At 44.1% G+C, this 13722-nt stretch overlaps 1 protein-coding gene across 1 annotated transcript in view; it reads right to left on the reverse strand.

Annotated features, from left to right (window-relative positions):
* Positions 1-13482, reverse strand: part of ESYT3 (extended synaptotagmin 3) — a 40083-nt gene extending 26601 nt beyond the window's left edge. Inside the window, exons 1-4 of the mRNA XM_081006557.1 lie at positions 12973-13482; positions 4408-4449; positions 3695-3829; positions 3054-3130 (exon numbers count right to left, since the gene is read on the reverse strand). Coding sequence (XP_080862683.1) covers positions 3054-3130; positions 3695-3829; positions 4408-4449; positions 12973-13287 — 569 coding nt within the window. The 5' untranslated portion in view covers positions 13288-13482. The remainder of the gene's footprint in view (positions 1-3053; positions 3131-3694; positions 3830-4407; positions 4450-12972) is intronic.
* Positions 13483-13722: the final 240 nt, after the last annotated feature.

A 13722-nucleotide genomic window follows, 5' to 3' on the forward strand; every position in this document is an offset into this window, starting at 1 on the left:
CATGCGGTCTTGTGTAACTCTCGAAGTACTGCCAATTATGTTACTCAGCTTTGATCAATGTTGAATTCAACCGGTAATGTGCAGCAATGATGCACTTAAGTAAAAAGCAGTCACGGGCATCAACCAAGTCAGCCTTAACTACCCCTTTGGGGCACCTGCTTGGCCACCGTGAGAACATAATGCTGGATCAGATGTGCCTTTGGCCTGATTCAGCAGGGCTAGAGATCTTAGTTTCTTATGACTGTCAATTCCACACAATCAGACTTGCCTATGCTAATCTAAAGAATTTCTAAACCACATAGACAAGACTGCAGTAATGCCAACGTTTAACAAAAGCTAAATATAAAATCTGGAAATAGGGTTGAGTCAAAACAGCAATGTTTTGTGAGCTGTCTCATATCTGCAAAACCCATATGTTCTTTTTTTAAAAAAAAAATCTCCCAACCCCTTTGCAAAAGGTGTAAACTATTTGCAAGGGGGTGGAAAGAGGTGCGTGCATTGCCCAAGTCACCACGCCAAAGCTCTCTCTCTCCCCAACTCAGCTGCACAGAATGGACTAGCTGAGGCAGGGCATGTGTTCGCATTCCGCTGCAGCTGGTTGTGTACAGCTATGCACAAATAAGAGCTAGGCCAGGGAGGAAAAATATCTTGCCCTACAGCAGGGGATGGAATCACGAGTGCAGCATACCAAGAAGACACGGTGCATTTCCCTGCTGACCTGGACAACTAGAGATCCTGTTCCTCTATCCCTTCCTCATTCAGAGTGAGGGCAATGGGAGTCTTTGCTTGCCCTAAGTGATGTCATCACATAACCACACCTGATTACAGAGTCCTGTGTAATTCCCATATTCATCACATGTTTCCCTAATTGGTTGAGATCAGGCAGCGAAGAAGCCTTTCAAAGATAGGGGAAAAAATGGCACCAAAGCAGCAAGTTGCAGAAAGAACTGTTGTGGGGAACAACATGGCAAAATGTGGTAGGTCCTCATTTCTCCTCAATCTTGACTATTTTCCTTCCCCCCAAAACAGCAATTTCACATTGAAAAGCAAACCTCACAAGACTTCAGCTTAGAGCTAGAACTTCCCAACCACCAACACTTTGATAGGAGGGAATTCTTCTCCATGTTTAACCTGCTTAGCTTTGTTGCAGGTCACATTTAAACTCGCTGAAAGTTGTGGAGCATTTGTCACATTACAGGTGTAAACAGAGAATTCCAGCTGCTCCCACTTTTTCTTTGAGCCGCAGAAAGGATTTGACAGCTGCTCCCAGTTCACAAGGCAAGGCAACATTCTCCAAGGTGCCCAACTGGATGAGCTGGTTTTTCTGTCCACTTGGATCCTCCCTCTGCTGGGACTCTTCCTTAGGCGACCTCAACACAGCATCCTCTGTGAGTCATAAGGAGGACTGCGGATACCAGCCAAGCAAGACTGGCCTATTTGTAATGGAAAGCTACCTGCATGTCCAAGCCCTATCTGAGAGGACACCCACAAATCATTTTCACAATGATATGCCCTACCCCAGAGGGCACATAGTTGTGTCTAGGACACTGTTCCATTAAAACAACAACGACAACCCAAATGCATTCCCCACTAAAGCAACTCAACAGCACGTCTTATAAAGAACTGGCTTGAACAATCCAGCACCACACAGTACTTTGCCCAAAGTAGCTCCTTGGAATCTGCAGTTTTATGGGGTTTTGGAGACTACTGTAGGCTGGGGTAGCTCAGCTGGTAGAGCATGAGAGTCTTAATCTCAGGGTTGTGGGTTCAGGTCCCATGTTGGGCAAAATATTATTGCATTCCAAGATGTTGGACTAGATGACACTTGTGGTCCCTTCCAACTCTACAATTCATGATAAATCATTTTACTTTGCCCTTGGAGAGCAAGGGGACATCCAAAGTAGTATTTTTGCCACTCCTTTCAGCACACTCTTTAAAGTCTATTTTCATAGCTATAAAGACTAGAATCTTTGAGAAAGTCAAGATGGCAGGAGGATTCAGCATCATAACAAATATAAAATCACATGGCTTTTCTGTAGTTTTGTAGAATATGTGTAACACTCTGCTGGTGAACTTTCACAGGCACCATCCACAAACCTTCAAGTGTTTCTCGTTTCTCAAAACCACACCAGTTTTGAGGCTCCTGTTTTTAAAATTTGCCATGTTCTAAATGCAGCCACATCAGAGAGACAGTCACCTGCAGCATCATGAATAAATAAAAGAGTTTGGATTTGATACCCCGCTTTATCACTACCCGAAGGAGTCTCAAAGCGGCTAACATTCTCCTTTCCCTTCCTCCCCCACAACAAGCACTCTGTGAGGTGAGTGGGGCTGAGAGACTTCAGAGAAGTGTGACTGGCCCAAGGTCACCCAGCAGCAGCATGTGCAGGAGCGGGGACGCGAACCCGGTTCACCAGATTACGAGTCCACCACTCTTAACCACTACACCACACTGGCTGCAGCTTGTGGTAAGTTAGGAGAGAGCTTAACCACAATCCTGGATTTGGATGACAGGCTAAGCCAAACCTTGCCTTGCCATGGTATGGGAGTAAAAAAATAAAAAGGCTGCAAGGAACTGCAAGTGGGAGGCCACACATTCCCATAGTCCTCCTGCGAAGCCATAGCTTGGTTTCTCATGATCTGACATGCGAACCAGGCTGCAGAGACCCTTGTAACTGCCCATTGCACTTTTTCTCTTTTAGCAACGTAGGAGCAGGACTATATGCAAGCGCAGAAATAGCAACAGACAGCACAGGCTCTGCATTCATTAAATACTAATAAAGGTTCTTTCCTTAATGGGCTCAGCATTTCCCCCAAACTATTTTCAAACATCTCTCAGTGTTGCAACATACTGTATGCCCTTCTCGTTGAGGCCCCGGAGGAGGAGGATAGAAAACATAATTGATTGATATAATTGATTCATGGAAAGCAATTCTATCAAGGTGCCCAAATCAGCTTATTGACTTTCCTTGACCACTGCACTGTAAGATCGGAGAATTCTCAGTGACAAGCTATAGGGCGGCAGCAGGGGGCGGGGAGCAATACTGTCCTACCATATTTGCAAGTCCAGGATCACTTGTCTTCTATCGACTTCTTTGGTATAGGCCTTTACTCCTTTGATTTTAGGGCACTGAAAGCAGAGAAGACACACAACAGTGTTATCTGCCACTGTGATGAGCAACATACTGAAAAAAGGTCCAATTGCTTTCGAAAACAAGAATGTTCAAATATCAAACTAGACCCATTTAAATCCCAGAGGAAACAGAACTTCGAACTTGGTTATAGCAGACAACTTGCCCTCTAAATCCTGTCCTGCTAACTTCTAAATCAGAATGCAACAAGGCATCCTAAACTGAACATCCCTCCCAGAGAAGAGGAATTCTGGTATTTAACAATGCTGCTAAAGAAAATTAAAGGCAGAGCCAAATATTTTGGTTAGACTGACACTAAGTTGTTACAGTCCTAACAAAGGCTGGCTGTTTACACTTCTTGATATTTTTTAAAGCGCTAAAGAGCAGAAACTAAGCAGTTCACACACTTAGTATAAATGGAGGTGCAGGAAGAGAGGAGGAAATCTCTCACAAAGAGTTATATGGAAGTTACTTTGGTTTTAAGCACTATTCCTCCCCCTGCCCGAGCCACATATCCCAAAATCAATTAGCTTAGGTTTTCACAGCCAATGCCGTCACCTTACCTTGTCTCCAAACTGGATTTTAGTGAATGTACATGTTTTCAAGTGCACGTTCTTTGCTCTGATTTTTGGTTCAATGACTTCCTTAAATGTTTTTTCCATGATGCTCCCAAAGTATGGCCAGGCCTGTTCAAGAACCTAAATACCACACAAAGCAGAAAAAAAGAATAGAAGCTTTGCATCATACAATGGAGTCTGTACTGTGGTTCTGAGTATCTAAAGATAGCAAGCAGAGAGAGAGAGTTTGCTAGTTTCCTCTTTTTAAAATAAAATAAAATATCAGATTATAGCAGGAGCACTCAGTGAGGAGTGGAGTCCACTGCCATTTACTGGGAAGGAGAGAGGGAATGGCGAGGTGGTGAAGAGGCTGGCGGTGTGCAAATACATCATCACCTTTTCACCAACCGTTCCTGGATTCTAGAACAGAAGCAGGAAACGCATTCAGCACCAAGGATTGCACTGAAAACACATGAGAAGGACAGAGGGTCTCAAGTAAATGCAGTCCAAAACTAGAATAGCCCAGTGGCCAGTGATAATTCTTATGTAAACTGCCTGAAAAGTGGTATGCCCAACATGAGCATTTAACCCACCCACTCACTGGAGCAAATATATTTATTCACTGGACATTTATGTGCTGTGTTTTAGATCTAGCTTTAAAGAGAGTATATAAAGTCTATCCAGATCAAACTTGTCTTGATGTTGGCTCAGTGCCTCACCTTGTTCAGCCATTCCACCCGTTCAACATCAGGGAAGTGAACCTGGCAAGCAAGAACGAACAAAAAAGCGAGATGTGAGCTCATTTTTTGAGAAAAAGAATTATAGACAGGGTGCAAGTAAAGACAATGGGATTATGAAAGACATTGATGAGAACCTATGGTGCACAGAACAACTTGTGAGGTTCTTTTCAATGGGAGATAGTCCATTGATGTGTGTGCGTTGGCAAACTTAGTAACGGGTTTCCAAGGAAGCTTGTGCAAATCTTATTGCTACGCATTCAAGAATACTGCTTTGGGCTCCCCTTTCCCAACAGGGAAATTTAAATTCATTGAGTCAGTGGCCTACAGAAGACAGAACAGTCAGCATATAAGGCATTCTTGACAATACAGTCAAAAGAAACAAGCACACAGGCAGGATCAAATTCTCAGTAACAGGAGGCCAATCCTCCAGAGTCCAAATCCTAAACGGCTGCTTTTTTCCTTGCCATACATTTCAAGCACATCAATTTCCTGCAAACTGTAACTTATTCCTCAAAAAGCTATAATTTCCAGCTCCTTTAACGAACTACAGTTCCCATGATTCCTTGGGGGGAAGCCATGTGCTTTAATTATACAGCATGGATGTCTGTCTCTCTCACACCCATCCAGTTATGCTCTGCCTTGGCTAATTTGAGCTCCCTTAGGGATGAAAGCAGTGTCTATTTTAGCCGCTTGACAAGCCAATTATTCTCCATCATGACCAGGGCAGTTTTTCTATGCTGCAGAAAGAGGACGCAGCTCAAAACGAGACCTACAATGCCTACAAACTATGGGAAGTTAGAGCATCACTTAAACTGCAGACCCCCTCATACACCAGAAGCTTTGGGGTTTTCACAAGATTATTTGTTCCACAAAAACTCCAACCGATGTAGAATTTACATAACTTTCCTGACTATGGTGCTTGGGGTTCTGTTCTGGGCTTCACTTGCTTCTGCACCATTCAGTTCATAGAGCTCAGCCAACACAAACATTCACTGTCTCTCTGTGGAATAGACAGGACCTCTTCAGACTCAAGCTGGGACAACTGTGTTTTGAATACACCTCAGGGTAAAAAGATACCCTGATTGTGGAAGGCTAATATGTCAAGAACAAGAAGGGTTTAATCCTTACATTATTATTGCTGTTTAAGCTGGTAGAGCATTCAAATACAGTGGAACCTTGGTTCTCGAATGCCTTGGTACTCAAACATGTTGGCTCCCGAATGCCGAAAATCCGGAAATAAGTGTTCCGGTTTTTGAACGTTTTTCGGAAGCTGAACGCCTGTTGGCTATTGTTTCCGGGGTGCCTGCACCAATCAGAAGTTGTGCCTTGGAAGTTTCGGAAGTTTAACGGACTTCCAGAATGGATTATGTTCAAGAACCAAGGTACCACTGTACCTGAACCTTCAGTCTGACTATGCTATAGACTGCTATTTATTAACATTTGAACTGGCTCCAAGAATGACAAATTCTCCATTTGAAGATCGTCTCAGACACCGAATCTCTTCACTCCAAGTTCCTCTCACTACTGTAAACTTTGCTTCTGTAGCACTGTCTGAACCAGCCATTAGTGACATGTAAAATTTGGTAGATACACACTGTTCATGGCCCAGATAGATGTGAATCTGAGACGATTGCTGCTGTCCCAAAATATTCACAGCAAAAACTTAACCCTGTCTACTGAGAGGTAAGACCTATTGATGTCAACGGGGCTTAGGTAAAGGTAAAGGGACCCCTGACCATTAGGTCCAGTCGTGACTGACTCTGGGGTTGTGGCACTCATCTCGCTTTATTGGCCGAGGGAGCCGGCGTACAGCTTCTGGGTCATGTGGCCAGCATGACTAAGCCACTTCTGGCGAACCAGAGCAGCGCACGGAAACGCCATTTACCTTCCCGCTGGAGCGGTACCTATTTATCTACTTGCACTTTGACGTGCTTCCGAACTGCTAGGTTGGCAGGAGCAGGGACTGAGCAACGGGAGCTCACCCCGTTGCAGGGATTTAAACCGCCGACCTTCTGATCGGCAAGTCCTAGGCTCTGTGGTTTAACCCACAGTGCCACCCGCGTCCCTTTCCCTAGCACATTGGATTGCAGCCTCAGCAATCTGCTTCCACAGGTTTCCACTTGGGAAAAGTCTCACCTTAATTCAAACAGTTTTATTAGAAAGGTAGAGTACATGCCATGCATGTCAAAAGTCCAAAGTTCAAGCCCAGCATTTTATTTTTTTTAGTTGAATAGTTGAAATGATCACGTCATGGGCAATACCTCTAGCTAAGCCTAGGGAACACTGCCGTCTCTCACAGTAGACAATACTGAGCTTGATAGACAGATCTGACATGATATAAAGGAGCTTCATTCTTATGAATTAATTTGCATCTTTTCTTTTAAGAGTGGATGTTTCAAGCTAAGTCTAGTTCTTGCCATCTACAAATTAAAACATAAAAGTCGTCCAGCATGCTTTTCTACACATAAGCAGTTACTATGCTTTTTCTAGAGGTCAACACACACAGGATTTTAAAATCACCTCATCTTCTACAGTAAATGGTATTAACACATTGGTGTTACTCTTATATGGTAAAATGTGCAGCCTCTCAGGTGCTAGAGATCAAACGCTGCTGGCATTTAGTAATAAAGGAGACCAATACCACAGGAACCAAGTGGCACTGATCTCAACTGGCAAGCCTGTCTGCAGGATTCACTATGAACTGCAATTTTCATACTAATCAAAACTGTTCTTCTTCTCTATAAAATACCAGTTTATTACAGCTTTAATACACAACTGAGCTACATCTTACTTCAATGTTCTAAGAGAATAATGTCTACTTAGATTATTTGTGATAAAATATCAGTTTCTCTAAGGGAATAATGTTCTGAATGTGGATCCAAATTTATGATGTTTTAATTATTTGGTTGTATACTTCCATGGTGTTATTTTTTAAAAAATGAATTGGTGGTTTAAAAACACTCTTATAAAATAGTTTGCCCTATATACAAGTGTCAGTGGAAATGTTTTATGAGAGCAAATAGTATTCCAACCTCTGGAAACAGCTTTTGTGAAGAGCCTGGATGCGTATCAGTAATCTGCAAAAATGAAGTCACCCCACCTTGTGCAAAGTCACCACTGAATACAACCTAAAGTTCTTCCTTGCCAGTGATATGAATGTTATAGCCGACCTTCAGTTTTACAGGTGTAAATAGAAAGTGGAGCATTGCTGTCCAGTAAAAACAAAATGTTTTTCACCTCAACAGCTTCCTCTTTGTTACACAAGAGCAAATGCCACAACATGCAAATAACTGGGCTGGAACAAAAGCAGGAAGCAAGATCAAATGGTACCGTCTGAGACAGAAAACATCTGTATTGTATGTTGTATGCAATGTTAATGCTTTATATTGGGTATACGTTGTATTTATGTACATATATGTGTTCCAAGTGTAAGTTGTTGGGAGACCTTTTAACTTCAAGCAACTAATGACTCTAATAAAATAATAATAATAATATTTCTGCCTCTAAGATGTTGCCCTTCCCCCTCAAAGTGAGACACTTAAGCTGCTGTCTAATACTTACTTTGGAGTAAGTACCACTGAATACTGCAGGTCCTACTTCTGAGTAAACATGCAGAAGTTTGTATTATTAGGGAGGCTGTTGATACCTCCACAGGCAGTATCTACTGGTGGACCTGGGTGAAACTTCCTGCAGAATCAGTACTGGGAATTATAAACCCAATAATTTAACAATCGAAAGTTATTGGGCAGAAATAAATAAAAAATCACATGCAGTACCAATTATTTTACTCTCAGCCTTAGCTTTTATAACCTGCCAAGCTGCTGTATTAGTTGGATGCCTTTGACCAGGTCTTTATTCATCTCTGTTGGCCAGTTTGCAGTTAGGATTTGTAAAACTTGAATATTTGATTTGCACTTGTATATGCAGGTCAACCCAATGCATGGCTCACGGCAGGGCAAGTCAAAAATAGGAAAGAACAAAACTCCCCAACACCAAATCCATGTACTGAAGCAAACCAGAAGTGGCAGCTGAATCCTGTTTTAACATTAGCAATGGGACAATGTCCCACACTGTACCCGAGAACAGGAAGCTAGCTTGAATGGTGTAGGATAGGCAACATGGCAAACACACAACTGTCCATTCCCTGCACCACTGCTTCACTCTGCCTTGTGGCAGGGCTGACTCTGACTTGTGGGGCGCAGAAGACGGCCCACTTCTGAACGAGATTGTTTCACCTATTGACTCATTTGCTAGAGCATCACATAGGCATTCCATTCAGGTTGAGGATTTGGCAGTATATTATATACAAAGTAATGGGAGCATCAAATATGAGTTTCCTGAGAATTCCATCCCAATGACTGAAGCTAGCTAGACAACCAGCAGGTTCAAGAGTTTGATGTCAAGAATGAGGGCCCCTCCCATTGCAAGAAAGCAGTAAAAACTTAAAAACATGCATAATAAAACCTCACACACAGGGAAAGCCCATTTGTTGTTGGCAAACCCAGCTCTAAACAGGCCCGACTGATGCAACCTTCTGCTGTTTACGCTACCCAGACCAACACTTTCATCACAGTGACCTTGTGGTGGTGAATGTATCCTATGTCACTCCAAGCAGAAATGATCACACAGAGGCATCTACCTATAAAGCACTTCCTTCTGAAAGTCTAATAATGTTCTCAATTATTTATAACTGCCAACACCTTTACCTCGGGTTACATACGCTTCAGGTTACATATGCTTCAGGTTACAGACTCCGCTAACCCAGAAATATTACCTCAGGTTAAGAACTTTGCTTCAGGATGAGAACAGAAATCGTGCTCCGGCGGCGCGGCAGCAGCAGGAGGCCCCATTAGCTAAAATGGTGCTTCAGGTTAAGAACAGTTTCAGGTTAAGTACAGACCTCCGGAACGAATTAAGTACTTAACCCGAGGTACCACTGTACTACGTAAAATATTTTTTCCCAGTGAAGGAGGAAAAGCTGCTCTTGACCTTCTGCACATTATGTTGTACAGAAGTAAAAGAGAAACCTATGAAGCAATAGAAACTGGACAAGCAACATTCAAGGATGGGAAAATATTTCAGATACTTTAGGCATCCATCATGATAATACATTGGAAATTCCAGAGTACAATACCAAGGCCTGCTTCTGCCGGAGTGTGTGTGTGTGTGTTATTGACTGCAACATTGGCACAGCTGCAGCAAATAGGTAGGTGGAGTCAAGGATTAGTGATATTGCCAGGGCGGAAGAGGCTGAAACACAGACGAAGGCCAGGTTCACATTCTCTTTTACTGTGAACTCCCGGAGTTGCCAGTGCTGGGTTTTTCATTCATGTTCACTCTCCAAAATGCATATGTAACCTTTGTTATAAGATACATCAAACTGTTTTACACAGGTTAGAGTCCTTCAGTCATTCCTAATTCATCTCTAGCCAAGGTGTGAATACCTTTGCATAAAGCATCCCTGTTCATCAATCTGCTGCCCCCCAGTCTATGTATAAGAACGTAAGAAGAGACTGCTGGATCAGACCAATGTCTCTCCTAGTCCAATATCCTGTTTTCACAGTGGCCAACCAGGTGCCTGTGGGAAGACCATATGCAAGATCTGAGCACTTTCCCCTCCTGTGGATTCCAGCAACTCGTATTCATAAGTATTGCTGCCTCCAACTGAAGAGGCAGAGCAATAGCCATCTGTCTACACCAGAGGTGCACAACCTGCAGCCATCTAGATGTTTCTGCACTACAACTCCCATCAGCCCCAGCCAGCATAGCCAGTGATCAGGGATGATGGGAGGTGTAGTCCAACAAACATCTGGAGGGCTGCAGGCTGTGTACCCCTGGTGTATACAAACAGAAATTAATCAAAGCCATACTGATGTGAACAGCTGGGGGGGGGAGAAAAGAGCTGTGAAATGCGGGGAGGGGGACAACTTCACTGCTCTCTCAGGTGGTAATGTGAACACACCTTAAGCTGTTTGGAGAAAGGGCGGGATGCAAAAATGATGCAATACATAAATAAATAAGCTGCCAGTGCTACAATACCACTCAAGGATTAAAGAAGGATACACTAATATAATATTTAGGAGTCACAAGGGCGCCCTGAAGACAGATTTTCTTGTGATCCCAAGGTTCTCCAAGAATGTGGCTCAAAACAAACAAATGTGGCTTCTGGTGGTTTCTGAGTGCCTTGAAGACAGTATTGAAAGAGATGTTTGGTGGAGAGAGGTGAACAATATCAAAGCTATGAGTGCAGATGGGACTTGAAGGAGGAGTAGCAATATCTACCTCCCTAGGTAAAAGACTGGGGGGAAATTGAGAGGAGACCCAGGGGTGAGAGCTGGAAGAGAAGCCTGCAGCAAGGGAATGGTGTGGCTACATTTAATGCATGCAAGTTGAGCTTCTGTAGAATAGTACAGTATTTGGAAATAGCCCCCCACTCCTGTTTTGCATGCTGCCATTCTTTCTCTTGCTTAATTTTAAACTGTTAGATTAATTAGGTTAGCATATTTACACTGTTTTATACAATGCTCTTTGGGCTGATTTTTAAATATTTATTTACTGAGATCATGTTGATTTCAAGTTGCTCCTCCTCCTTTTTTTATTGTTATACTTGCTCTTGTTCATCCTGTGAATGACTTTAGGCACAGTTTTGTAAGGAAGCAGCACAGAAACAAACAGATGATCAAAACTTATGATCAAATTGCCTCAGGGTCAAGTGTAGCAAATTGCACTTTTCCCTCTGCATGTTACTGCTCTTGTAGAGCCAATTGCATTTCAAGCAGAGAACACTATATGAGTTTGACAGTGCAATCCTATTCCTCACAATGCAAACACTTGCTTCAGACTAGGGGTTTCCCTCAGTACCTCAGCAAGAGAGGCAAGGTTTAAGTTCCCCCTCTGATCTCCTTCACTGTCAGTCCCAGCTGATGCAACTCTACATTTAAAACAACAGCAGCAGGTTCAGAAACAAAAAATGGCATCCAGCTAAGTTTTAACCAGAATAGGCCCACTGAAGTTAATAGGCCCAACTTAATCATGTTCATCTGTTTCAATGGGTTTACTCTGAGTAAAGCTTAGCTATCACACAAATACCTATTAACCTCACATGAGAGCACAATAAATCTGAACTCCAAACTCTCCATCATCTCAGTTCACTGAACAGATGAACCACCACAGTTATTTTAGCCATCACTGTTACATCTAATGGCATATTAATGTCAGTGGCCTCACAAACACATACATTTCAAGATACTGCCTGTTATCCAAGTGTTGGGCTGGGACTATTCAGATGCTGTACAAAACCTTTACCTTAATATAAAAGTGGGGTGAGGCTGGGGGGCGGGAGGCGGAGGTCAGGCGTGTCTCCTTGTCAATAAACATTTTCCCTCTCACTGCTGTGATAAAACTAACACTGTCAAGCTCAGTTACATCTTTAGAGAACCTCTACAAATCATCAGAAGATGGGGAATCTGCACCTTCCAAATGCATTCCTGACCATTGGTCATGGTAGCTGAGACAGATTGGAAACGGGGAAACCAACAACATATTACCTTTTCACTATCAGGACAGCCAATCAGAAGAAGAAACAAGCACAGGGGAAACAACCGCAAACAACTACAGGCGGCAGCCATGAGTTTTAAGTTTTCTTTCCTGATAACAGTTTTTGTTTTAACCGTTTCATAAGCTGCCTGGAGCCTGAAAAAGGCGGCCCAGAAGTATATGAGGCTGCAATCCTACAAACAGTTAACCAGAAGTATGTCCCACTGAATTCAATAGGGATTACTTCTCAGAAGAAGTTTACAGGATTGCGTTATAAGTGACCTACAACATTTCAGAAGCATGCTTTTAAACATCAACCAGTGTGACCACAAAAGATTATCAAAAACCATTCAAAAACATTTAAAGGCTATTAACAGCAATTAAATATACATTACAAAACCAGATACTGAAAGCTAGACACCCATTTGGCTTTTAAGGCCTCATGGGGAAAGGATCTGTAAAGTTGTGATCCTAGTGACAAGAACATTCCACTCCAATCTTCGATTTCTACTGAGTATGGACCACAGCAGCACTCAATGCAGTAGCTTAAGGATATTAAAAAGTCACATTAATTACTAACAGATTTTTAAAATTTATTTACCTACTGACAATAAGCTGGGGTGGCATCTCTTGGCTTAGTTACCACTTACCTCCAAAGTTTCAGACCAATCTTTCAACATGACACCACCAGAATGGAGAATTACCATTCAGAAAAAGCAATAAATTACAAGGGTGAATTCTGCTGCTCTGTTTCAAAAACAGACAACCTGAAGGGAATCTGCTTTGGCTCAAATATTGTTCCAGTTTCCCTCTGAAAAGCTCCTCACCGGTTTGGAAACTGAAAATGAAGCAGTCTATATATGCGTAAGACAAACCTCAGCGCAAACAAATAAACCTCAGCGCTGATAAATAAGGAGACGGGCACGATTTTCCAGATTGCCATCCGGGATCCAAAGCGGTCCCCCACAAGCGCCCCCAGGGCGCTCCTTCCCCCGCTCGCCCGCTTACCCAGGCCGGCAGCTGCTGCAAGGCGATGCCCTGGCTGATGGCTTGCTTCTCATCTTCGACGAGCCCGAAGGCTGCCAGCAGCCGGGAGCGCTTCTCGCGCCGGTTCCTCCGCCACCACATCCACAGCAGCAAGCCGATGAGCACCCAGCTGGAGCTGAGCCCCACGTAGCCGGCCAGGTACACGGGCGCCAGGCACAGCAGCGCGCGCGCCGCGAACGAGCCCAGGTGCCGGAGCACCGGCGACACAGGCTTCGGCTCCCCCGACGCCGGCGCTCCGGCGCTCGGCTCAACGCCCGGCGGAGCCGTCGCCGGCATGGCAAGGTAGAAGAAGACGCAGAAGAAGAAGAAGAAGAAGAAGAAGAAGCGGAGCTGCTCCCAAGCGAAGGACCGGCGGCGGCGTCGCTTTTCCCCGCCCGTCCAGCCAGGCGCTTCGACGGAGCTGCCGCTTCTCTAGCGCGCGGAGAGTTCCAAAGCGACGACCATCGCGGACGCCACTCAGCGGCTCCAAGGCTTCTCACAGCCCGAGCCACGCAGGTGTTGTTGTTGTGGCGCTTTGCCCCGCCCCCCTAGGCTTCTCTCAAGGGACGGGATAGGGTGGGAGAGACCATGGGCGGAAGAGGCACCCACTGCTCTCTGCTGCCCTCTAGAGTGCCTCTCGTTTCATGGCGACGGAGGAAGCATCGAGCAAAGGGCCATCTACACCAGGGGTTGTCAACCTGGTCCCTACCGCCCACTAGTGGGCGTTTCAGG

Source organism: Podarcis pityusensis, assembly GCF_964106645.2.
Source record: "Podarcis pityusensis genome assembly, chromosome: 1".
In the NCBI taxonomy this organism is placed as follows: Eukaryota; Metazoa; Chordata; class Lepidosauria; order Squamata; family Lacertidae; genus Podarcis; species Podarcis pityusensis.